This window comes from Vombatus ursinus, unplaced genomic scaffold (assembly GCF_900497805.2).
Source record: "Vombatus ursinus unplaced genomic scaffold, bare-nosed wombat genome assembly UNPS02015255.1, whole genome shotgun sequence".
NCBI classification, from domain to species: Eukaryota; Metazoa; Chordata; class Mammalia; order Diprotodontia; family Vombatidae; genus Vombatus; species Vombatus ursinus.
The window spans coordinates 26,429,799-26,453,919 of NW_020955033.1; the positions used below are offsets into that span (position 1 = coordinate 26,429,799).

Here is a 24,121-nt window from a genome sequence, read left to right on the forward strand (position 1 = left end):
TGTGTGTGTGTGTGTGTGTGTGTGTGTGTGTGTGTGTGTGTGTGTGTGTGAGAGAGAGAGAGTGAGAGAGAAAGAGAGAATATGGCAGAAACCCCAATAAATCATAAACTGTTTCTGTTTTTATTTCTATTTTCAAACTAAATTTTCTGCTTTGGAACTAAAGGATATGCTTAGACATTTGAAGAAAGTACAGTAGTAGGAAGCAACATGCTGTAAACTTAGAACTTTTTAATGGCTAAGTGGTTCCTATTGGGAATATAGGCGTTCAGGAAGGAATTGAATTTTTTTTTTTTTTTTTTTGATAATGGTGCATTATTGAGGGGGCATTTAGGAGTGTTGAGGGTAATATCTTAGATTAACTTATATTTCCTGTACAGTATATCCCTTAGTGTCAACATATATACTAATTTCTTGATTAATGCTGTGAATATGTGAAAGTGCTTAGCTTGATTCCCAGAGATATGCTTTTAGTAGTTAAGAAATTCAAACATACTGGGGGGGTGGGGTGGGATGGAACCATCCTTTTATTTTCTAGGCTCAAAGCAGAGTCTTTTAAACTCTTAGTTTTTGGAATAGTATACATAAGCACAATTCATTAATTTGCTAATTTTTATTTTCCCTGTCCACATGAGCCACTTACTAGTATTACATCTCTGGAAAATTTTCTTTTAAAAATCTTATCTCTGAGTTTTCTTAGCGTTAGTGTCTTTGTATTCTTGGTGCTATTGAGAGTGTTGACTTCTGCATAAGAAGGCAGAAGAAGGGAGATATTTATATTTGAGGAAGGGGGTAGAAGAAAGGAGATGTTTGGGTGAATAGAATACCATCTCTAGTCCTATGGGTTTTTGTTACCTCATTTTAGAAAATCCACTTACAAGTTAACAGTCAGACCAATACTTAAGTGGTTGAAATTAGTTGGATATTGTGATGGACACAGATACTAAAAATTAAAATAATTTTTTTTTCTTTAAAATAGGATGATGATTGGGGAAACCTGAAGATAAAGAGTGTAAGTACTAATAAGATTTCATTTCTTAAGAAAAGGCTGTTTCATTATTAATCAGATAATTGAGATAACAGATATGGAAGAAACTGTAAGGATCATTTATTCTAACCCCGCACCCCATTTTACATATTAAGAAATTGAGGTCCCGAAAGGTTAAATAATTTGCCCAGTTACAGTACTTAATGACAAAGCCAAGATTAGAACTTAGTGTTCTGGTTCTAATGTTGATTATGTCTCATCAGTTTAGTTTTCTTAGAAAAAAGGCAAAGAAGAAATAATGGAAGAAAATAGTAAAATGAATTTGTCAGAATTTCTGTTCTATTTAGTTTTATCCTTATAAAACAAAAGAGGTCACCTAAATGTGTAGTGTAACTCTAAAGAGTTGAGATGGATTTCTAATATGCACATCTGATATGCGCACAGTCCATGTTATTCTTTTATAATCATGCCAGCTAATTAGTTTCCTGGAATATTAGAGATCCGTGCTATGTGTAGAATAGAAGACACTTTGAGTAACCTACTAGTGGTTATGACAAATTGGTTAAAAAGGAGAGAAAAACCTAAGACACTGGAATATAGTTGAAGTTTTAAAAGTTGATAATTAGATAAAAAGGTAGTCTTTGAATCCATTTTAAAGAATAATGGTGTCAGATATTGAGTATGATTTTCTGATCACTGGTTCATTTGTCATTCCACCCACATGACTTTGAGTATACCACCCTAGCTTTTTTCTTGAACTCTAATCTGGAATTCCCACCTGGCTATTGGACATAGCAAAGTTGATGACCTGGAGGCATTTACAGCTCAACATATCCAAAATAGAACTCATCTTTGCCTGCAGTCTCACCTGCTGTACTTCCCCTGTTACTGTAAAGGGTACCACCATCTTTCCAGTCACCCAAGTGCAAAATCTTGGTGTCATTTTCCCCATCTCATATTCCATGACCACTCAATTGTCAAATCTTTTTTTTTTTTTTTTGCATTTCCACAACATCTCTTGTATACGTCTCCTCTCAACTCAAATAATCAGCAATCTAGTTCAAGCCCTTTCACCTGAATTATTGACCTTCTAATTGATATCTTTATGTCATCTGTTGACACTTCAGTCCATCCTCTGCATTGCTAGTAGTGATTTTCCAAAAGTCCAGAGTTGGCCATTTCACTCTCCTAGTGGAGAGTGGCTCCCTGTTGCCTCTTGGGTTAATTATAAATCTCTCTTTAACATTTACAGCACTTCACAAGCTGACCCCTTCATACCTTTCCAGTCTTATTGTGCTTATTTCCTTACATTTTCTGATTGAGCTATATTGGCATCGTCTGAACACAGTGCTCAATCCTCAGTCTGCATGCTTTTTCCCCTACTGCCATGCACTCACTCCCTCCTCACCTCTACCTTTTGGAATCCCTAGTTTCCTTTAGGAGTCTGCCCAAACACTACTTTCTTCGTGAAGCTTTTCATGATCCCTTGAGGCACCCTCTCTCAAAACTACCTTGTATTCATTTTGTATTATTCTTTAAATACTCATATTGTGTATTTATTTTCCCTCCCATTGGAATGTAAACTGCTTGTGGTTAGCACAGTGCCATAGTGTGTTTGTTGATTGACTAGCTGATTGAAGAGTTTCATGAGATTAAGTCAGTAGTGCATAAATAGGGTAAGTGATCAGGACAAATGACATTTCCCATTTCTATATGGTTACAGATGCATTCATTTAATATGGTTGAAATCCCATGTTATCTAGGATGAATGAGGTGCTTATTAGAACATTAGTGCTCTGTAGTTAATTTGGGTTCTGCATTATGGCATGTAAAACTGTGAAGAAATACTTTAGATCATAATGATATCTGGTATTTAGTTTTTTTTTTACATTCTCAGAGCACTTTATATGCCTTATTCTGTTTTAACCTCATAACAATTCTTTGAGATGGCTACTGTGGAAATTTTATTCCCCATTTTACAGATGAAGGAGACAGGCTTAGAAAGACTTATTTAGAAAAGCTAGTAATTGTCACATGTAATATGTGAGCCCAGGTTTCCAAATACAGCACATTTTTCAGTCCACCAAGCTACATATCCATGAGGTAGATTGTAGAAAATAATGTATTTTAAAAATAACTAGGATTAAAAAAAAATTTTTTTTGATAGAAAAAATACAGCAGGCTTACCTCCAAGTATCTTAACTCTGATTTGATTTGTTTACCTTCTAGATTTAATTTGAAACATCTATGTATATAGTTTGGTCTGGACCTGTGACTTCATCAGTGTCTGGAGCTCCTGCTAAGGAGCCTATCAACAACCAATGCATATCAGCACCTGTTTTCCAGCTTATATTCGTGTAGATTTGCTTGTAGGCCCTGAAAAGATAGTGACTTGCCCAGGGTCACACAGCTAGTATTTGTCAAAGGTGTAACTTTTGGATTTCAAAAGAAGAGTTGTGACTAAAAGTAATTCAACTGATCTTATATGACTTACATGTAAAATGGTTCTGGAGACCTTCTGAAAAAGGAATTTCAAAAATATCTTAAATGATGGTAACATTGTTGAAATAAAAGTGTTTAGCCTTTCAAGGTGGCTGCTTCAAAGAACAGTATTCATTTGGGTATATAAATTCTGACCTGTTTGTTTTAAAATGAATAAAATTAAAGCCAGTCATTACTTTGTTGAGTATATCTTAGAGTCATTTTATGCTCTGTTAGGCTTATGAGCTGTACGTATTTTCTTTCTCAATAGAATATAAGCTCTTTGAGAGAACCAGTTTCATTTCTATCATGCATAGTGCCTGGTACATAGTAGGCACTTCATAAATGCTTGTTTGATTTGCTGTAATGGGAAAGTAGGTTTAGAAGTTTATCAGTCTTTTATTTTTGTATTTTATTATGTGAATTAAGTATTACAAACAGGCATAAAGCCTTCTTTTCTAAAGAGGGTTTAAAACTTGACAGGATATTTGATATTTTTAGAATTCTAAAAGTGAGATCCCCTATATTCACTTAAACTTAAGTGTAAGACTATATTTTAAGGGCTATTAGTATTACTTACCAGGCCATTGTCATAGCCTTTAACTTGAGATAATTGTCAAAATTTTTATATGGCAATAAATTGCCTATTTTTCAATTAACACTTTTATATTAGAACTGAGATATAGATGGTCTCTATGGCATCTTTGGCTGGACCATTTTAGGAGTATTTGAAGTGTTTTCAGAAGCTGTGCTGTAAGGTCAAAAAAGTTTTTAAAAGCATGATGCTTTGGCATATGATGCAACTTTAATTATGAGTGATAACTTGATAAAATAACTAGTTAACCCAGATAAGTGTTTTTAGAATGAAGGGTAGTTCATTCTACCCATATATGAATTTTAGTAAGATTTTAAAAACAATTTAAATAACATTTTAGAGTTTTATTTCTAAAAAATTATATTAGGATTTAACCACTGCAAGTGGCTTGCTGAGTATGTGTGGAGGTAAATACTTTCTTTGAGTTGGCCTGGTTAGTTAGATTTTATTTTGTTCTTATATTTAAGCTTTATTGTTGCCTTTTTTTTTTTTAATAGGGGTCATTTTTTAAAAGAAACTGTACCCACATCGATCCCTTTCTTGTAACAAAGGAAAAGACTAACAAACATAGGGATTGCTAGTCTCATAGAGGATAATACTACATTCCATATGTGTACCCTCCCCGACTCTTTACTTGAAAAGAGTGAGGTGTGTTTCATCATTAGTATTTTAGAATTCTGTTTTGTCATTAGAAATAATTGGCACCCAACTGCCTTTTTGGCATTGTTTTACATTGTTCTGATTAGCTTAGTTTTAGAAAAAAAAACTTTCCTATGAGTTACTATTGTCTGGTTATCTATAATACTCTTTTCTTGCCCTTAATTTAAGGAGTTTCATGTAAAGAAATTATTGTTTTTACATATTGGTTATTTCTTTTAAGAGTATGGAAACCTGGGCCATTCCATGTGGCTTCTAGCAGTACTGATTAAGGAGCTATCTAGTTGTGAATTCTTTAATTTGGTACAGTAAAGTTTTTTTCATCTTTTTTCTTTTTAAAAATTTTTATTGATATCTTTTATTTTTATAGCACCTTTCCCTTGTTCCCATCTCAGAGAGCCATCCCTTAAAACAAATAGTAGAAAAGAAGAAAAAATAAGCAGTTAAGCAAAACTAACCAATACATCAACCAAGTTCAGCATTATATGCAGTATTATACACCCATAGTCTCCCACCCCTACAAAGAAGGGAGGAGGAAGGCAGGTGATGCAGTAAGTTTTACTAGAAAATAGTATTATATGGTAAAGAAATATTTCTCACCTGGCAAATTTTAGTATGCTGTTTTATCTTTTTTTTTTTTTAGCGGGTGTTCAGTGATTTGCTCAGGGTCACACAGCTAAGTGAGCGTTAGGTGTCTGAAGCCAGATTTAACTCAGGTCTTCCTGACTCCAGGGCCAGTGCTCTATCCACTGTGCCACTTAGCTGCCCCATATACTGTTTTATCTTGAGTGACATAACTTGATAGATAAGTGCCTTATATTTTTTATATTACAGATTTTACTAAACAGATAAAAGAGTTGGGGGAATTTACGGTTTCATATTTACGTTACAAAGTAAACCTTGGTTGGAGATCTGACTGAGAAATGAGCAAAATAATTTTCTCATGTTTTCATGCATTAATGCTGAGATAGTTTGCCTTGCTCTTGTATTTCCCCATTTAAGTTATCTATAGTAGCTTGACGGTTAATGAATATTTCAGACACTTGTGAAGAATGAAAATCACTTTATTTTGAAATTTTTGAATTTGCACAAGCCTGTGTGAAAGTCAACTTGGAAACCTTTAGTTCCCATATTCAATCAAGAAAGTTTACGTTGAATCCATTTCTGATCTCAGGAGTTGTGTTGGTCTTCATTTCCTGTCTACATGTTTAATTGGGCAGCATCACATATCCTACAACCTGCAAAGGCCCCTGATGTGACTAAGAAATTATTATGGATATTCACGTGTATTATAAGCGCTGAAGAGTAGTGAAGAAAAAATGCATTTCTAACACTTGTTTTATAATTTGATAATTAATCCTCATTCTTATTGATTTGTAACCTAAGAGAAATACTGTACCAACCTGTTGATACAGTATTATGTCTTATTAATATGTATTGTAGGAATGTGAACTGAATAGTGAGAAAAAAGGACATAAGATTAATTTGGTAGTCACATTTCAAACAGTGGTCACAAGAAAAACTGACCATGGGTGGTGGTTTTTTTTTTTTTTAAAACTCCTTTCTCTTCATATTATAGTTGTGGATGCATGAGATGATATTGATCCAGATATACAAGTTATGCTTAGACCAGAAATGAACATGCTCTGGGCAATAGGAAATGTTTGAAGAGATATTTCTGAACATAGACATTTAAAGTGAAACTCAGTTTAAAATTAGTTTGTATTGCAGAGAAGATCCTAAGCAAAATGATGTCTGGATGGATAAAGAGTGTAGAAGGAAGAATAATGGATTAACATTTCCATCTGGACATATTCCCTTGAATATATGTGAAGTTTTGTTTAATTTTAAATCCATTAGGAGCGAATGATTCCATGTCTTTCAGCATTTTCCCTTTTCACAGTGTGACTTCTAATAACTCTTTTGTTATGAGTATTATTTTGTCTGTCTAGGATTTCTAGAATTCTAGGTTTATCATAGTGACTCTGCCAAAGGCTATGTATTGTTAAATTTATGAATTTAATCTTATTGTGTATTTTTTTCTTTTAGGGGAGATTTTTTTTATTCTTTTAGAGTAATTATTTAAAGTAATATAGGAGATACTTCCACCAAAAATAGCTATTTTTGTTTAGAGCATGCTTATTTCTGGTGTAATAGTATTGTTTTTGACTTAAAATGCCTCAGGATGTGTGGATAAAAATTCTGTTCTTTGCATTTTAATTACAAGCCAGTCAGAAACAATTTTTATTAATTTAGATGGTTATTGAGTTGTTTCAGTCGTGTCTGACTCTTAATGGGGTTTTCTTGGCAAAGATGCTAGAGTGGTTTGCCATTTCCTTCTCCAGCTCATTTGACACGTGAGGAAACTGAGGCAAAGTAGGTTAAGTGACTTGCCCAGGTTCACACAGCTAGTAAGTGTCCGAGGCTAGATTTGAACTCGAGATGAGTTTTCCTGACCCCAGAACTGCCTCGTTACTTAACACTTTGCTCCGTCAAGCAGGACAATAATCTTGTCACAGTCACATTAACTTTTCTGCTTACACCGGAGTGTCATTTTTCTAAAACCATTCAATCCCGCTCCAACCATTGTCTTCAGATGTTTTTTTTTCCTGCTTGTCAGAAGTAAACCCAGAAAATACTTCTGTTAATCTAAGTAATTAAAAACTTTTTCCATCTTTTGTTCTCATCATGGCCCTCATCTCTTCAGGGAGGAGTCAAATCTGGACACTGGGTGTAGGAGCAGGTTTAAAACTGGTTAGGCCTTTGGCAGGTAGGTGGTGCGATGGATAGAGTACTGGGCCTGGAATCGGGAAGATCTGTATTCAAATCTAACCTCAAGACACTTACTAGATGTGTGATGTTGGGCAATTCACTTAACCCTGTTTGAGTTAGTTTCCTCATTTGTAAGATGAGCTGGAGAACAAAATGGCAAATCACCCTATTATCTTTGCCAAGAAAACCCCAATTGAGGTTAAGAAAAGTCAGACATGACTGAAAATAGCTGAACAACAAGGCCTTTGGTGAGACAGGAAAAGGATTTAGTGCTGGGTGTTGTTTTGAGAATTGATAGTAGGGGAGTCAGGATGGTGATTAGCAGGAGGAAGCCTAGCTTGCCTACCATACTTCTTCCACAGAGATCTAGAAGACACTCTGGATTGAATTCTGACCAGAAAATTGAAGGAAAAAGTCGCAGTGAATCATTTTACCCCATCACAGTTGCTTAAGGAGACAGAATCCTGGGGACAGGGTCTGGCAGGGGCATTCTGTAGACAGAGCATTCTAGCATCCTGGGACTGAGAGAGGGCCAAGACTGGGCTCTGGGGCAAGAAGAGATCGGGGGGGGGGCGGGGTCCAGCTAGGTGGCACAGTGGATAGAGCACCAGCCCTAAAGTCAGGAGGACCTGAGTTCAAATCCGGCCTCAGACCAACACTTAACACTTACTAGCTGTGTGACCCTGGGCAAGTCACTTAACCCCAATTGCCCAGAAAAAAAAAAATCCAAGGGGATCCCTGAACTAACACTGGGTACAGGAATGGGTGCTGTCTGGCAGCCTGTCATCCACTACCCAGTTTATGGTCTTAGATCCAGGGCAGACTGAGGAGGGGACCTGAGTGAGGAATGAGTTCAGAAGCAAATAGTAGCTATGTGGCTCTGATCCTAAAAGCAGGGCAGGGACTAATTTCTAGCTTCTAGCCCAAGTGAAAGCCTGCAGTGGAACAGCCAGGATGGCCTGTAGTTCAGTTGCTTTGAACCTGCAGAGCCTCCCAGTGGTTGAGCTGAGCAACTGGGGACAAGCCAACAGACATAAACCTGGGTCAGGAATTTACAGAGCTTAGACCAGGAGGGTAGTGAGCAGATTTTGGTGAAAGCAAACAGAAGGATGCAAGAGGACAGAAGCCCAATCCAGGTGGTTTCCCCAGAAGTGCATGGAGCTCAGCTCTAACATAAAAGTCAAAGTTAAAAAGTAGGTTGGAAGAATAAGCAAACAAAAAAAGAATTCCACCATAAAGAACTGTTATGGTCACAGGGAAGCTCAAGATACAAATCCAGAAGAAAATGATTCAACAACATTTACAGGCTTCGTCTCCAAAAAAAAAAAAAAAAAGCTTGGACGTAAGTCTAGAATTCCTAGAAGAGATAAAGCTAGAGTTTTAAAAAAAAAAAATAACAAAAAAGGTGATGTTAAAAACTAAATGAGTGGTAGAGGAAAAAAATTGGAAATGAGAACTTTGGAAAACATGAGAAGAGAATTAACAGCTGGTAATTTTGTACCTATTTTGCAATAGATACAAAACTTTATTCAACTAAACTCCCTAAAAATTAGAATTGATCAAAGGGAAGCTAATAACTCCATGAGACATCAAGAAATAGTAAAACAAAATCAAAAGACTGAAAAAATAGAAGGAAATGTGAAGTACCTTACAGCAAAAACCAATGACCTAGAAAACAGATTAAGGAAGAAAATTTAAGAATCATTGGACTACCTCAAAGTTATGACCAAAAAAAGAACTGAGCAACACCATACATCAAGAAATTGTAGAAGAAAACTGCCGAGATCTCTTAGAACTAGCAGGTGTAGCAGGTGAAATTTAACAGAAAGGTAAACTGACGCAAGTCTCCTAACAAGATAACATTTATTACTAGGGGCATGCTGCTTCTTAATAAATGGGTCTTTGACTTGTCTCCATTTATGTCAAAGACCCTGAGCAAAGGGACAGTTCCCCTTTTATAGGTTTTGGGGTATACAGAAAAAAGAAAAGGGTAGTAATTTAGCATAGGGTTGGGAAGAACATGATTGGTTACACAGCTGAGGTGCAGGGAACAATATTGTTGGTTGAAAGTTCGGTAATGAGGGCTAGCAATGACTTTTTCCTTCCTTTGAGACTAAGAAGTGATCATTGAGTTCCCAGGTGCAAGACAGTGGGCCAGACTTTTGGACAACCAAACATCCTTGAATAGCTTGGTGGTGTGAAGATATTATATCCATCTCCCTTCTGTTCACAAACATCTGGGGGTGGGGTGAGGGGGATGGCAAGAATAGATCAGTGATTAGCAGGAGAGCTGGATTTTTGAACTTAATCCATTACAGACTAGCTAAATTATGAATTAAGTTCAGAGATAGAGAACCATCACTTAAAGCAGTTACAGGACAAAAGCAATTAGTTGTAAATAGGATCAATAAGAAAACAATACAGGATCAGTCTTAATCTTCTCAAGGGCAAAGTATAAATAGAAAGAATCCAGTGGTTATCTTCTTAAACCCCCCAAATAAAAACTACTTGGAATGCTATGGCCAAAATCCAAAGCTCCCTGGTCAAAGAAAAAATACTTTAAGTATCCAAAAAGAAAGAATTCCAAGTACCAAAGAATCATAGTTAGGTTCATACAAGATTTAGTAGCCATCATAATAAAGGAATGGAAAGTTTGGAATATGATATTCCAGAAGGCAAACTGATTTATGCTTACAACTAAGCATAATTTACCTAGGAAAACAGTATAATCATAAGAGAATTGATAGTAAATGAAACTGTTAATGTTTCTCATTCAGATAGATTGATAATTTATTAAGTGCTTGCCGTGGGCCAGACATTGTGCCGAGTGTTGATGCTATAAATACAAGAAAATGAGATGGTTCCCTAGTCTAAAAAGTTTATGTTCTGATGGGGAAGGACAACCCATCAAGGGCAGCTGGAAAAGTGGGCAGAGGATGGGTTCCTGAACTGCTGAGGAGGTGGAGCATCTGGAGAGTGAGTGAACTGGGCATAAAGTAAGCATGACTGGGGTTCTCCAGAAATGGTAATCCTGGTCTCAGGAACTCAACAATAAGGGAACTAGACCCCAAGATTGAGTCAGATTAGCATAATAGTAGTAACTGGCAAACAGTTGTGACTGATTTTGATGATAGGAAATACTAACTTTGAACCCAATTAGGCAAAATGTTACATCCCCCCCAAAAATTCCATTCTTTTCATTAGACTGGTATTACAAAAAGTTGTACTCAGTTATATTTTAAATTTCATCAATAAAAGAATTGAAAGTCATTTTGTTTTCTCATTATGTAAGTACCTACACAGTAGCCTTGATTTTGCCTCTTGGCCCGCAAAGCCTAAAATATTTATTATCTGGCCCTTTACAGAAAATGTTTGCTGACCCAGGCCTAGAGCACTGAGATGTTAAGTGGCTCAGGGTTACACATAACCCTATGTATCAGAGGCAGCACTTGAACCCAGGTCTTCTTGGCTCCCAGGTCGGCTCTCTATCCATTATGGTACTTTGCCTTTCACTTAGTGAAACTTAAGGAATAAAAGTAGGGAGAGAAATGGGGAGATTGTGACACTTTGGTTTATGTCTATCTTGTATTTATTGATCCCTATCTAGCTATGCCTTTCTTCATTACTGGAAGGCTATAGTGGTTGCTCCAGTGTGCCCATCTTAATTTGACCATAAACATATTTTAACAAAAATTGTGAATCATAGTGAGGAAAGAAAATAAAGACTACTCCTAGGATTAAGGGGTAGTTGGAATTTTGTGGAAAATTGAACTTAATTATGTATCCAAAAAAATTGCCACCTAAATAGGTATTTTTGACACACCCACGAACTCATTTCATAGGATTATAGATTTAGGGCTAGAAGGTATCTTGGAGTGCATTTAGTCCACTCTCTTCATTTTACATTTGACAGGCACCAATTCCCCCACCCTAAGAGTAGAAGGGCTAAGGATAACATAGCAGGGCTGGGATTTGAATTCCCTCCCTCTGACTCTTCTCCACCATTACATTACACTACTCTGCCTTAATGTTTTGCAAGGGAAAGCATTGATAGCATTAAAGCTTTTCACAGAACACACATTCACAATAGGTAGAGAACACTAAAACACGTAATATTAGGTACCAACAGACAAATTTAGGCAGACTAAAACTAGCTTAAATATCTGGACTTTTAGTGCTTTTGTGCAATCTTTCAAAAATTAATTTCCAAGTATAAAATAATGGCATGAAGAAGGATTTTTAATATTGGCCAATCATCTTATAACTAATGAGATGATATTTTATTTCTAAAAATTTTCTATTTTTATTCTCTTTCATCTCCTTTTACTTATCATCCCTTGACTCCATTTCCAATCTGCTGTTTCATTGAATTGTGTTTTTAGCTTTCACTTTTTTGCAGAAGTTTACTTATTTTATTTAACCTGCTTAAAAGAAATATCAAAATTGGGGGGCATTAATGTATTTTTGAACTGTATGAGTTTTTCTACTATGGTATGGAATATTATGTTACTCTTGGCTATTTATGGAATAGAAACATGCCCTTGAAGTTTAGGAACCATATGTCAGAATTTTATAAACTGGTACTTAGAACTGATTCTTTTTATGTGATCAGCCTGGTGTTCTTATAAAATTATTAGAATGCAATTTGTGACTTCAAAGGAAATGATTCTCATTTATACATGGAAATAATTCTTATGTTGTTAAAATTTAGGCTTCCTCAGAAGTGATCAACTAGTCTCATAGAAGTTGAGTATTAGCTACAGAAAATGATATTACTTAATAATGATCATTTAAGTAACTCTCCCAAGAGAAACCATGGATTTCATTATTATTATTTTGTAAACAGGGAATGACTCTGTTAATGATGGGATCAGCAGATGCTCTGCCTGAGGAACCCGTTGCTAGAACTGTTTTCGTAGAAGACATGACGGAAGAACAGCTAGCATCTGCTGTAAGACATTTCAGATTTCATAATCTATTTGGATCACTGCTTATCAACAGACATTTATTAAAATGAGTTTCAGAAAAATGACTTCTGACAGTTTTGAAGTTCTGCTTGGGATCTAATAGTTAACGGTCAGTATGTGTGTATTCAACAATCCATAGGATTTTAGTGCTTGTAAATTTGGCTTCAGTCAGACCTAGTGTTGCCAGGTGCTTTATGAGTTTAATCTGCTTCTCAATTCCACATCTCAATAATTTTTTTTTACAGTTTTATAAAACTAGTTCAGATTTGTAATTTCAGTCTTTATATCCATAGTTTGAAGTTTAATTCTTTGACAATTTTTCTTATAAAATAAGTATATTTGTATTGCTATATTTTTAAGATGTAGCGTATTATGTTGAAAGTGCTTAAGTGAAAATTGATCTCAGTTCAGACATTATAATTTAGACTCCTGCCAGACATACATATTTATTACTACCTAACTTTTTATGTTGTGCTTTTTACTTTTTGAGTTTGTATTGTTATTTTATCCTCAGAATAACCATATAAGATAGGAAATATATTAGGAAATTGAGACACAGATTTTAATAGGCTTAGAACCTTAGGTTTTCTGACTCCTCTTCTATTAGACCATACCACATTCAAGACTTGTACTCTGACATGTTTCAGAAAACCAAAAAAAGTGGAATATTGATAGAAGATGTGATTATATAGAGAATGTATTCTGATAAAGTCAGCTATAAAGCAGATTTTTTAAAAAGCTAAACTTGGGGCAGCTCGGTGGCGCAGTGGATAGAGCACCAGCCCTGGAGTCAGGAGGACCTGAGTTCAAATGCGGCCTCACACCAAACACTTGATACTTACTACCTGTGTGACCCTGGGCAAGTCACTTAACCCCAATTGGAAAAAAAAAAGCTAAACTTACCTTTCTTCCAACTTGTATTATGAAATTAGAGAGTAAAGGGAATAAAACTATATGCTAGGAGTGCTGTTGAATTGCCAAAATTTAGACTATGTCTTCTTACTGCTTCTGGCACTTTTGGGAATGTGGCATGTTTTTCTGTGCTTGTGTCCATATACTTAGATTCTAGAGCCGATACCTTCTTTTCTTTTTGTCTGGATGTTTACCAAATCTAATATTGGACTTCATTATCCAGAGATACTTTTAGAGGCTGACATCTAACACATGATAAACTTGTGGTCCAGAAATCTGTTAGATGTGAGTTTTCTGGTTCTTTACAACAAGTTAGGACCCTAGTTAATCAAATTTGTAATTTCTAAAGTATGTAAAATGGGCTTGATTTAAAACGGGGTATGCATATATTTGGTTTAGCAAAAAAAAACAACCCCAGTAAACTTCAACTCATCCTTTTTTAAAGGCATAATAATGCTGTTTAAGGAATAAGGAAACATTTTAAGATATATGAATATAAGAAAGAAATTTTTCATGCTGGAGTGTAAGCAAGTACCTTTAGCATAGGTTCCCTGATGTCTTTATCTTTATATTCTCTACAGCACTTACCACAGTAGAGAAGTTTAGCGAACAAATGATTTTGGCAGATGATATACCCATTGCTTAAATAATTTGACAGTCAGTCCCAATATTTTATCATAAAAGCCGTCAAGATAACAGCCACTTATTTGTAGGAATGATGCTAATTTTGTTGGGGATGATTCACAAAGTATTTTTGCCACCATTGGGATGGTATATATAGCCATTATAATTTGGGATAGGGATTAAGTAATTGTTATAGATTGGTAAATCTTTGGTCTTTACCTCAGGCTGTGTGATAATAATAATTATAGATATTGCTCATGAAATTAATTTAATACTTGTCTCATCAGATGGAATTGCCATGTGGATTGACAAATCTTGGTAACACTTGTTACATGAATGCTACAGTTCAGTGTATCCGCTCTGTGCCAGAACTCAAAGATGCCCTTAAAAGGTAAGGTTAAAGTTAAAAGTACAACTTCAAAAACAAATATTCCTATCATTTAACAAAATTAATATTCATCTTCTTGGAACATATGGAATATTTAATAAGTAAGGATCAGCATATGGAATATTTAAGAAGTGAGGATCAACATTTCCATCAGTTTGACTGTTTTGTGTAAAGATGTGCAGTTAAGGCAAAAATAGGTTTTTGCATGATCATTTATTTTATTCATTGCTGCATGATAGGGCTAGGGACAGGATTGGAAATATTGAACGCTTTATCATTATTCAGACTTTCATATTCCTTGATTGGAGTAAGACTTATCTGTCTCTAACTGGGCTTTTGCAAAGACCTTCCCCCCCCCCCAGCAATATTTGGTTGGGAGAATATATAGCTCAAATGTATAGTCATCAATGCATTTATTATTTGAGAACATGCTAATAAAGTATGTTGCTCAGCTCTTGAAGTAGTTTGATATTCAGTGAATTTTAAAAGAGGGGATAAGTGGGTGAGACATGCCTTTAGAAAGACTAGTTAAGAGAATAGAAAACAGAGGAAAGAATAAAATGGTAATACTTTACATTAATTGTTGTATGTCATCTTCACTGAATCCCTAACAGTCTTTTTGGGATATTGGAGAGAGCCATGTACTGATTGTGGGGAAGAAGAAATAAAGTAGATTGAACAAAAAGATAGGCAGGACTGGCCAAAATAGCTGTGTGCATATGGGAGAGGCTGTGGTTATAGAAAATTACAACTTGCTGTGAAATATATAGGGATGTCTTCCTGGAAGATTGGTAGTCCTGGCCTTAAGTTGTAAAGCCAGGAAAATAAAGATTTCTACACCTTAAGTTTCAGAAGGGAAAAAAAAAGTAGGCCTCTTTAATGTGAATGTTTGAATTAGAGTGATAAGTACAATTACCTAATAAAGAACCATTCCAGCATATGCTTTTTCCTTTCTTTTTGGTCAGCATTTTCATGATAAAATATCAATGCTCATTTTGATGCTTGAAAACTTAATACTAAAGTTAAGACTTTTCATTTAGTTTCTGAAATTTAAAAACTTTACATATGCCAGATATTGACAGAAGGTGATTTCCCATGTAATTCTACTAATTTTTGGTATCTAAATAATACTCAGTTACCAGGTGACCAGAAAATAGAAAACAGTGAGCCCTCAATTTTATTTTAGTTTTGTGTTTAATGATTCCTAGATGCTCTATTTATAATACATGATGTCTACATGATACATAACACATGATAAGCATATACACATATATATACACACATAGACATGTATATATGTATATATTATATATTTTTCACAGTTTTTTGACTTCACATCCCTCTGCAGTTATTTTAAGTCACCTGTACACCGTTTGCCATAGCCAAAGTATTCATCTCCTAGTGACTAGTCCACTGGTTAGGAACCTTTCCATACTTCCTAGACTGTACTGTTGATCTTATTAGCTTGGTAGATCAGCTAGAACTTGTGTTTCACTAGTGTGGCCTTTGAGAACAAAGAGTCACCTCTTCCATACCAAAAGGAAGTCATGTTGGTAGATCCTCTGCGGAGGATTTTTGAAAGGAACTGGGAAAGAAGTGCTTGGGATGGCAAGGCTGAGATAGGATGGGATCTGTACCATATGTATGCATTTGTAAATGAGATTGTAGACTCATTGAACTATTAAGTCTATACTAATAAGCAACTCTAGAGTGCTAGAACTTAAGGCATTTTTGGCGTTGAGCTGTGTTACCGTCTAATGGTTTCAGAGGACAGATAGGTTTGAAAGAAACTAAACATTTTTGTTTTCATGAGGTTTTTTGGTGTGTCTTAATGTCTTGAGATGGGGGGAGAAAAGGAACTATTATAGTTAACATCTATCTCTTTCCTCCACATTCTTATTTACACAATGCATTGGAGGGTAGTGAGGCAAGAAAGGAAGAAGAGAAAAAAGAAAGGAGGGAGGCCCAAAGGGAAGGTAGAGTGGCTTGTTAGCTAAATTACCATAATTTTTATTAATTGATCTTCATTGTGAGTGACAGCACAGATTAAAGACTGCTGTTATTTGTGGTGTTTAATACTTTTTTTAAATGTCTCCACAGGTATGCAGGTGCCTTGCGAGCTTCAGGGGAAATGGCCTCGGCGCAGTATATCACTGCAGGTCAGTCTGAGGCATGTTGTAATGGGGGATTTATTTGAATACTTTCTACCTTTCCCGTATTTAGCGTGGTGACAGCCACAAAACAAATAGCTGATTTGTTTACCTAATTATGTTAACAGAGGAGACACTAGAGTTGCTGTCCTAGATGATGCTTAGTTTTTTAAAGTCATTCAGATTATAGTAATCAGAGGTGTGTTGCTTAGTTCCTAGACCAGTGCTTTCTGTATTATTTTAAATGAATTTTCTTTTGGCAAGAAATGAAGTGACATTTTGGTGTAATTATATTTTGGGAGTAAAATATCATGATAGTAATATAGTACTTGAAATAATTTTCCTAAATTTGAGAAACTTTACAGAGTTTTCCACTACCAGGGGCTTTCTCATGGAAGCCCTCCACTTGTGGACACAGAGCCCTGTAGGCTACGTGTCAGAATTCGCCTTTTTCCTCCTTTCTGTCAAGGGCACCACCATCCTCCCGGTTACCCAGGGTTGCAACCTTGGTGGCTTTCTTTGCTCTTCACTTTCACCCCACACATACAATCTATGGACAAATTTATTTTTTTCTACCCAAATGACATCTATCGGGTGTCTCCTTCACTCACACTGCTACCATCCTAGTTCAGGCCTTCACCACTACTTGTCTGGATTGTTCCAATAGTCTCCTAATTAGGCCTCCCTTCAGATTTCTCCCCATTCCAATCCATAATCCACACAGCTACCAAAATGATTTTACTAAAGCATAGGTCTAAACATGCACTAAGTTCTTTTTATGCTCAGTTTAAATCCTGAACTACAGGATAGCATTTACAGGAAGTCTTTGCTGGTTCTCCTAGCTGCTAATGTCTTCCCTCCTGAGCTTCCCTTCCGTCTATACTATATCTATCTTACATGTACCTAGTAATTTACATGTCTCCGCTGTTAGACTGTGAGCTCCTGGAGGGCTGGAACTGTTTTAGTCTTTCTATCCCCAGCGCTTGCCAGCATGGGACTTAATTGTATATTGACTGATGACTTAAGTTCAAGAGGTAGTTCTAATTGTTTTAAAATTAAAGAAGTTCATATATTTAAAACAAATGTCTATATATAGGCACATATTTGTGTGGACTGTTTTGCGGACCTTCTCTTTCCCTTAGGGAGATCAGCAGGGCCCCAAACCCTCTGTAGCTCTATGCCCCTGAGACCAGATTGGCTTCAGTGTTTTGGGTCTGTGTAGCTGGTGGGGCTTCAGTGCCTGGAGCAGAGGACCCCTGGCTAGGGTTGCACTAGTGCTTTGCCTCCCTGGCTGTAATCACCACCCCTGCCTTGAGCTTCAGGTGGGGTTCTACTGCTTACCTGAAAGGGAGTCAAATTTGCGTGATGCGTACTTACAGAAAGTGAGAACTGTAAATAGTTATATGTGGTTTGATGTTTATATAAATGATCTGAGTTAGCAAGATTCTGATCACAATTTAGTTTTATTGGTTTACCCCTGTTTTCTACATTCCTAAGAGAATATTTTCTTTGTTTTTAAGCCCTTAGAGATTTGTTTGATTCCATGGACAAAACTTCCTCCAGTATCCCACCTATTATTCTACTGCAGTTTTTGCATATGGCTTTCCCACAGTTTGCAGAGAAGGGTGATCAAGGACAATACCTTCAACAGGTAATTAGTGTAAGGCTGTTGTGGTTTTTCAGTTAGTAAATCTTTGTGAAGTCACATCACTTAAAAACAGGGAGATAATCTTGATACTTTTCATATTATTTGAGTATATTGGGTAAATATGAGAAGACCTAACATAATTCAAAAAGTTATCTCTGGCTTTTTTTCTTTAAGGTCACAGATTGAAACATTTATTTTAAAGTAAGGAACATTATCTTCTAGATAGAATGTACAGACTTTTGCAAAAAATCATGGGAAGGTAAGACCATAATCATTGTCTAGGTCTTATTCATAATCTTTATTGTATTTCCATTTGCAGGATGCTAATGAATGTTGGGTACAAATGATGCGAGTGCTACAACAAAAACTGGAAGCTTTAGAAGGTGATTCTGTTATGGAGGTAATTGAATTATAGTAATGATTGTAATCTTTTATTTGGTCTCTAATCGGTTTTTTTTTCCTCCAAAGGCTATTGTTCTTGTTTTTGTTTTTGTTCTTGTTTTTTTGGCTAGGCAATTAGGGTTAAGTGACTTGCCCAGGATCACATAGCTATTAAGTATCAAGTGTCGGAGGGCAGATTTGAACTCAGGTCCTCCTGACTCCAGGACCGGTGCTGTATTCACTGTGCCTGCCCTCTCTTCAAAGACTTTTGAACAAATTGTTTTTCATCCATTTTTTACAGTTGAATAGACAGTTACTTCTTTATTCTTTTAACCCCTTGTTCAGAGTGCCATTTGAATTGTATGCCAACATCTAACTTGGCCAATTGTTGTTCTTAACATTTTTCACATCTTTTTCCATTTCCATTTATGTGGTTCAGGCTTTCAGATTGCTTCTTGCCTGGATTATTACAATAGCTTCCTGGCTTTCTCTGTATTTCTGGTCTTTCCCTGTACCATTCTCATATATTTATTGCTGGAGTAATCTACCTAAATCACAGCTCTAATAACACCACTCCCTAGCTTCAAATTCTTTGGTGGCTTTTTATGTGTAAGAGTCCAAAATGGTATTTAAGTTATCTGTGATTTTGATCTCTACCTGCAGATAGTTCCTACATATTCTCTGTTCTGCAGCTGACATACACACCTTTTACCCATCCTGCCCTTTTTCACTTTCATTCCTTTGCTTACTTTTTAGCTACAATTCATTAATTAGCAGTTTTGCCTGTTAAATCCCTATAAGGCCCTCAGGGCCTCTTCCATGAGACGTTCGCAGATTTTTTCTCTTTCCTTCTCCCTACTTTTACTCTCAAGGCTATCTTATAATACTCATTATATCCTAATTTGTAATATAATTATTTGCTACTTCTTTGTGCTCTCCTACCATAAGGACAGGGGACATTAAGAACATTCATCTTTAAAAGCCCACCTCTCTTTACAATTCCTTTCATCCAGTATCTGTTTAATACATGTTTGTTCAAATGGATGGAATTTTAAATGCAAAGTATTGCTTATCAATATTCAGTAGATAAGTTGAATTGATTTTCCTTATATTTTTGTGTTTTAGTGCTTTTTCACAGGCAATGTGGGTTGGATGGATGCAGGTACAACATCCTACAGAAAAATTATATTTAAAATTAATATTGCATAGGGGGAAAGTGTATTTTGATATACCTTGTGTAAAGTAAAATAGAATATATATTTATTTGGTTATTTTTTTATTTGCAGACAGACAGTGCATCACCAGCTGCAGCTGCCCAAGCACCTTCTAAAAAGAAAAGTTTAATTGATCAGTTCTTTGGTGTTGAGTTTGAAACTACGTATCCTTAAGAAAGTTTATGCCAAAATTGATTTCAGAGATAATGACTCACTGGTACAGATTTGATGAAAGGAACATAAGATGAAAAAAAAGAAGAAAAAAATTAATTAGGTTGTTAGAAGTTTGAAGAAGGCAGATGGCTTCTTTGCCTGAAAGCCATTACGATAATAGCAATTAGGAATTTGGAAAAAAGACAAACATTTTAAGCATGTGAAGTTTTGGTAAAGTTCATTGAACAATAATAATAGCCCTTTAGATCATTTTACCAAAGATCTTAGTGAAAAAACCATTTTCAAATTAATATAAAATAGTTTGGATCAAAATAGGTGGTAAAGTAAGAGTTTCAACTGAGAAAAATACTTGGAAAAAAAATCTTAATACTTTTAGGGGGGAAATGGATATTTTGTTTTAATATGTCCATTTTTCCACTTAAAAATAATTGAACAGAACTACCTAACTTGGTGATGGCAGCTAAGTGCATGTTCCTTTTTTCCTAGTTTGTTGTTGTGGTTTTTTTTGTTTTTGTTTTTTTGTTTTTTTGCTTTTTGATGAGGCAGTCGAGGTTAAGTGACTTGTTCAGGGTCACACAGCTAGTAAGGGTCATGTGTCTGAGGCCGGATTTGAACTCAGGTCCTCCTGACTTCAAGGCCAGAGCACTATCTACTGTGCCACCTAGCTGTCCAGTTTGTTATTTCTTCACAGAAAGGAAGGATGCGTGCTTTAATTTTATTGAGACAACTGGAGTAGCATAGAGAGAGACTTGGCCTTAGGGCAATTTAAGGCCTGCCTCTGCCCCTATGCTGGCTGTGTTACTATGCACAGCTGTTAGCAGCTTTTACTCACATCATTATAAATTGTGTAGGGAAAATATATTCTCTAGAGCCTTGAAAGGATTGCTTTATTCTTTCCCTCTATTATTATGACTCAGGAACTAAGAGAAGATACGTAATGAATGATTAAGATGATAATAGGTAATTGAGGTATGAACTAGATTAATGAAGGAAAATTGGATATGAGACCCTAAATCTTGAATTTTAGAAGACTGGTGATATTCTGTCTAATACTGATAATAGCAAATTCAGTAATTTTTCTTGTGTAGTGGAAAAACTCTGGATTTGGAGTCTTACATAGATTCTTATCTCAGCTTCGTGATTAACGGGCTGTGGAACTTCAGGCAGGTCTCTTAACCCCCTCTGGGCTCCCACCTACCTCCCAGGGTTGTTGTGAGGATTGAATGAAGCGGTGTCTGTAAGGTGCTTTGTAAACTGAAAAGGCATGTTAGTGCCAATTATTTTTGTTATTTGAGCATCTAACAACTTAATTCAACAAGTAACTTGGGACGTATACCTTAACGTGTTCCATAAAGCATGAAATGTACAGAGGCAGAAGAAGAGGAAGCCACCAGAGGGAAGGAGAACCAGCTCCAGCTCAGCTGTTTCATCAATCAAGAAGTCAAGTACCTCTTTACAGGGCTTAAATTGGTAAGAAGAAAGGTAGATCTTCTTGGCAGGCTTCACTACTCTTAATTACGCAGACACAACATGTCACATGCCTGGGCTTAGTTTTCTGATAGTCACATGTTGTCTTTGCTTCTGTCATGAAGCATTCCTTAGATGAGTGCTGTGCAAAGGTCTGGGGCTCAGTTTAGTTGGGTGAATGGAAGTACAATAGATGGTATTTTTCCTCATAAACACTGTTACAATTATACATTGCATTCCTGACCAAGGACTTGGGAACAAAAAAATAATAGATGTTGAGGCTTAAAATATTCCAAAAGCAAACATAAGAATTTTGAAACATTTAAAATAGTGAAATTTTTATATAAATATTATTAAATAGGCATTAATTATAAAGGCATATATCTTAGATTGAAAAGGTACCTTAGAGCCTATGTATGTAGTTCAACTTTTTATTATTAAGAAATTCCTTCTGATAGCATTGCTGACATTTGGTCCACTAGCCTCTGCTTTAATAACTTTTGTTCTTTTGGCAATACCAAATATATCAAGAGGTAGCTTTGTCCTTTTTTTTTTTAATCTTGTTAATTAAAAGTTTCTTAGGTTGAGACAAAATTCTGTTCTTTCCTCTGAAGAGAAAGGTAGAATGGTCCTCCATAGTTTCAAGATTGACCGTTTTAATCACTCTTTCTCCTAGGTAATTCTGTTACTATCTTCAGTAAACATTCCTTTGTTCTTTATGCGTGATTATACAAAGGTCTGCAGTGTAGAGTTTTAGATTTGGAAAGAATCTTAGTGATCATTCATTGAAGACTGAGGGCCAAAGGTCACACCACTTTTAAGTGGCAGGAGAGGGTTATAGCAACTTTCAGCAACTAGATCACTTTTCAAAACAAAGCATGGTCATATTTAAATACTTGGAATCTTTACCAAGGATTTTTGGGTTTCTTGAATCTAATTATCTTCATCTTCCCTTTCTTAGCATCAAAGTTTTCTCTGAACAGAGAAAGCAGTCACCAAGGGGCGACCTGGGGCAGGAGGTGGGAGTGGGTAGTGTTGGATTAGCTGGAGTAGAATCAACTTGCCTTGCCTTATGGATTGAGAGGGTGGGGAAGTTAAAGGTGGATTATATGTATAGGCTTCATAAGGCTTTTAAAATGCTAGCTGTCTGTTGACGTGTACCCACTCTCTCCCCAAGTCACTTCAGGAGCCCTGCTGCAATGATTGACTAAAGGTGGTGAGAAATGAAATATAAGGCATTAGTTGGAGATAGCAGCCAAAAAATGAAGCATGGTAAAAGGGGGACTAACTTCAAAGTGGTTTTGTTATTTTCTTTCCAATTTTATAACAAGAGAAAACAAATCTGCTTGATACATTTAGGTTATGATTAGTGATGTTAGGTGGAGTATAAGAATGAAGATCTTAGGGGCAGCTAGGTGGCACAGTGGATAGAGCACCAGCCCTGAAGTCAGGAGGGCTTGAGTTCAAATTTGGCCTCAGACCAAACACTTGACACTTACTAGCTGTGTGACCCTGAACAAGTCACTTAACCCCAATTGCCTTAAAAAAGAAAAAAAAAATGATGATCTTAAATCAGATTTAGTTAGGTATACCTTGATTTATTAAGATGTTTCTGAAAAGTTGGATGGTATACTTTCAGTTTGGTGAATATAATCAATCACTTTCTCCTTGGCATCATAATTTCAGAGTTGCTGTTCACCAATTTGTGATTTCTTCATTTTGCCAATGGTTTCCTAATGATTTAATTTTTCTACCTTTTAGCTTCTGTAAAGTAGCCAGTGACCAGTTAATATTTGTAGGTACTTGTATTAAAGCAGTTTCTACCTTCGGCCTCAAGTGCCACATGTGGCCTTCTAGGTCCTTGGGTATGGCCTTCTGACTGAGTCCAAATTTTACAGAACAAATCCTTTTATTAAGAGGATTTGTTTTGTGAAATTTGGATTCAGTCAAAGGGCTGCACTTGAGGACCTAGGGGGCTAATTTTGTATGTTTGGCCTAGTATTTTCTTACAATGGAACATTTGTGTACCAGTTAGTTTTTTGTTTTGGAAGAAAAAAACTCCTACATCTATAAAACATTGTCAGAAAAACAACTGTCCTCATTCTTTAGAATACCTTTTCAACTTTATCATGTTCTTTAATAGAGACTTCAGGAAGAAATCACCAAGCAGTCTCCAACATTGCAAAGAAATGCTTTGTACATAAAATCTGTGAGTATAGTGCATTTAGCTTGTGAAATTTTTGCAATTTTGTAATGTTGACAATTTTCCAAAGTAATAACTATATTTGGATAAATCTTTATCACCCTCAAGGAGTGAACAACTTATTCTTTTATAAAGTAAATGACTGATACAGTCTTTTGAGATGTAATGCCATTTCTTCTTTTCCCTCAGTCCAAGATTAGCCGGCTGCCTGCTTACCTTACTATTCAGATGGTTCGATTTTTTTACAAAGAGAAGGAATCTGTGAATGCCAAAGTTCTTAAGGTTAGCTGATATAATAAATTATTTATATTACTATATTGCCAAGATTAAAGACCCTTTCCCTATGGGAGCAGTTTCTCCTTTGTCTTCCAATTCACAATCCTCAGGGAACAATTCATCTAGAGATGTAACCTCTTTGCAGATGCAAAGAGTTAAGAAGTTGAAAGGGAGGAAGTGGTGTGTGTGTGTGTGTGTGTGTGTGTGTGTGTGTGTGTGTGTGTGTG

The 24,121-nt window shown here is 35.9% G+C and overlaps 1 protein-coding gene across 1 annotated transcript in view; it reads left to right on the forward strand.

The window, feature by feature from the left end:
* LOC114031936 (ubiquitin carboxyl-terminal hydrolase 14) overlaps positions 1-24,121 on the forward strand; it is a 33,847-nt gene that overhangs the window by 4,825 nt on the left and 4,901 nt on the right. Inside the window, exons 3-12 of the mRNA XM_027847154.1 lie at positions 977-1,009; positions 12,337-12,441; positions 14,281-14,384; positions 16,482-16,540; positions 18,052-18,182; positions 18,499-18,579; positions 19,847-19,938; positions 21,304-21,418; positions 23,559-23,624; positions 23,808-23,900. Coding sequence (XP_027702955.1) covers positions 977-1,009; positions 12,337-12,441; positions 14,281-14,384; positions 16,482-16,540; positions 18,052-18,182; positions 18,499-18,579; positions 19,847-19,938; positions 21,304-21,418; positions 23,559-23,624; positions 23,808-23,900 — 879 coding nt within the window. The remainder of the gene's footprint in view (positions 1-976; positions 1,010-12,336; positions 12,442-14,280; positions 14,385-16,481; positions 16,541-18,051; positions 18,183-18,498; positions 18,580-19,846; positions 19,939-21,303; positions 21,419-23,558; positions 23,625-23,807; positions 23,901-24,121) is intronic.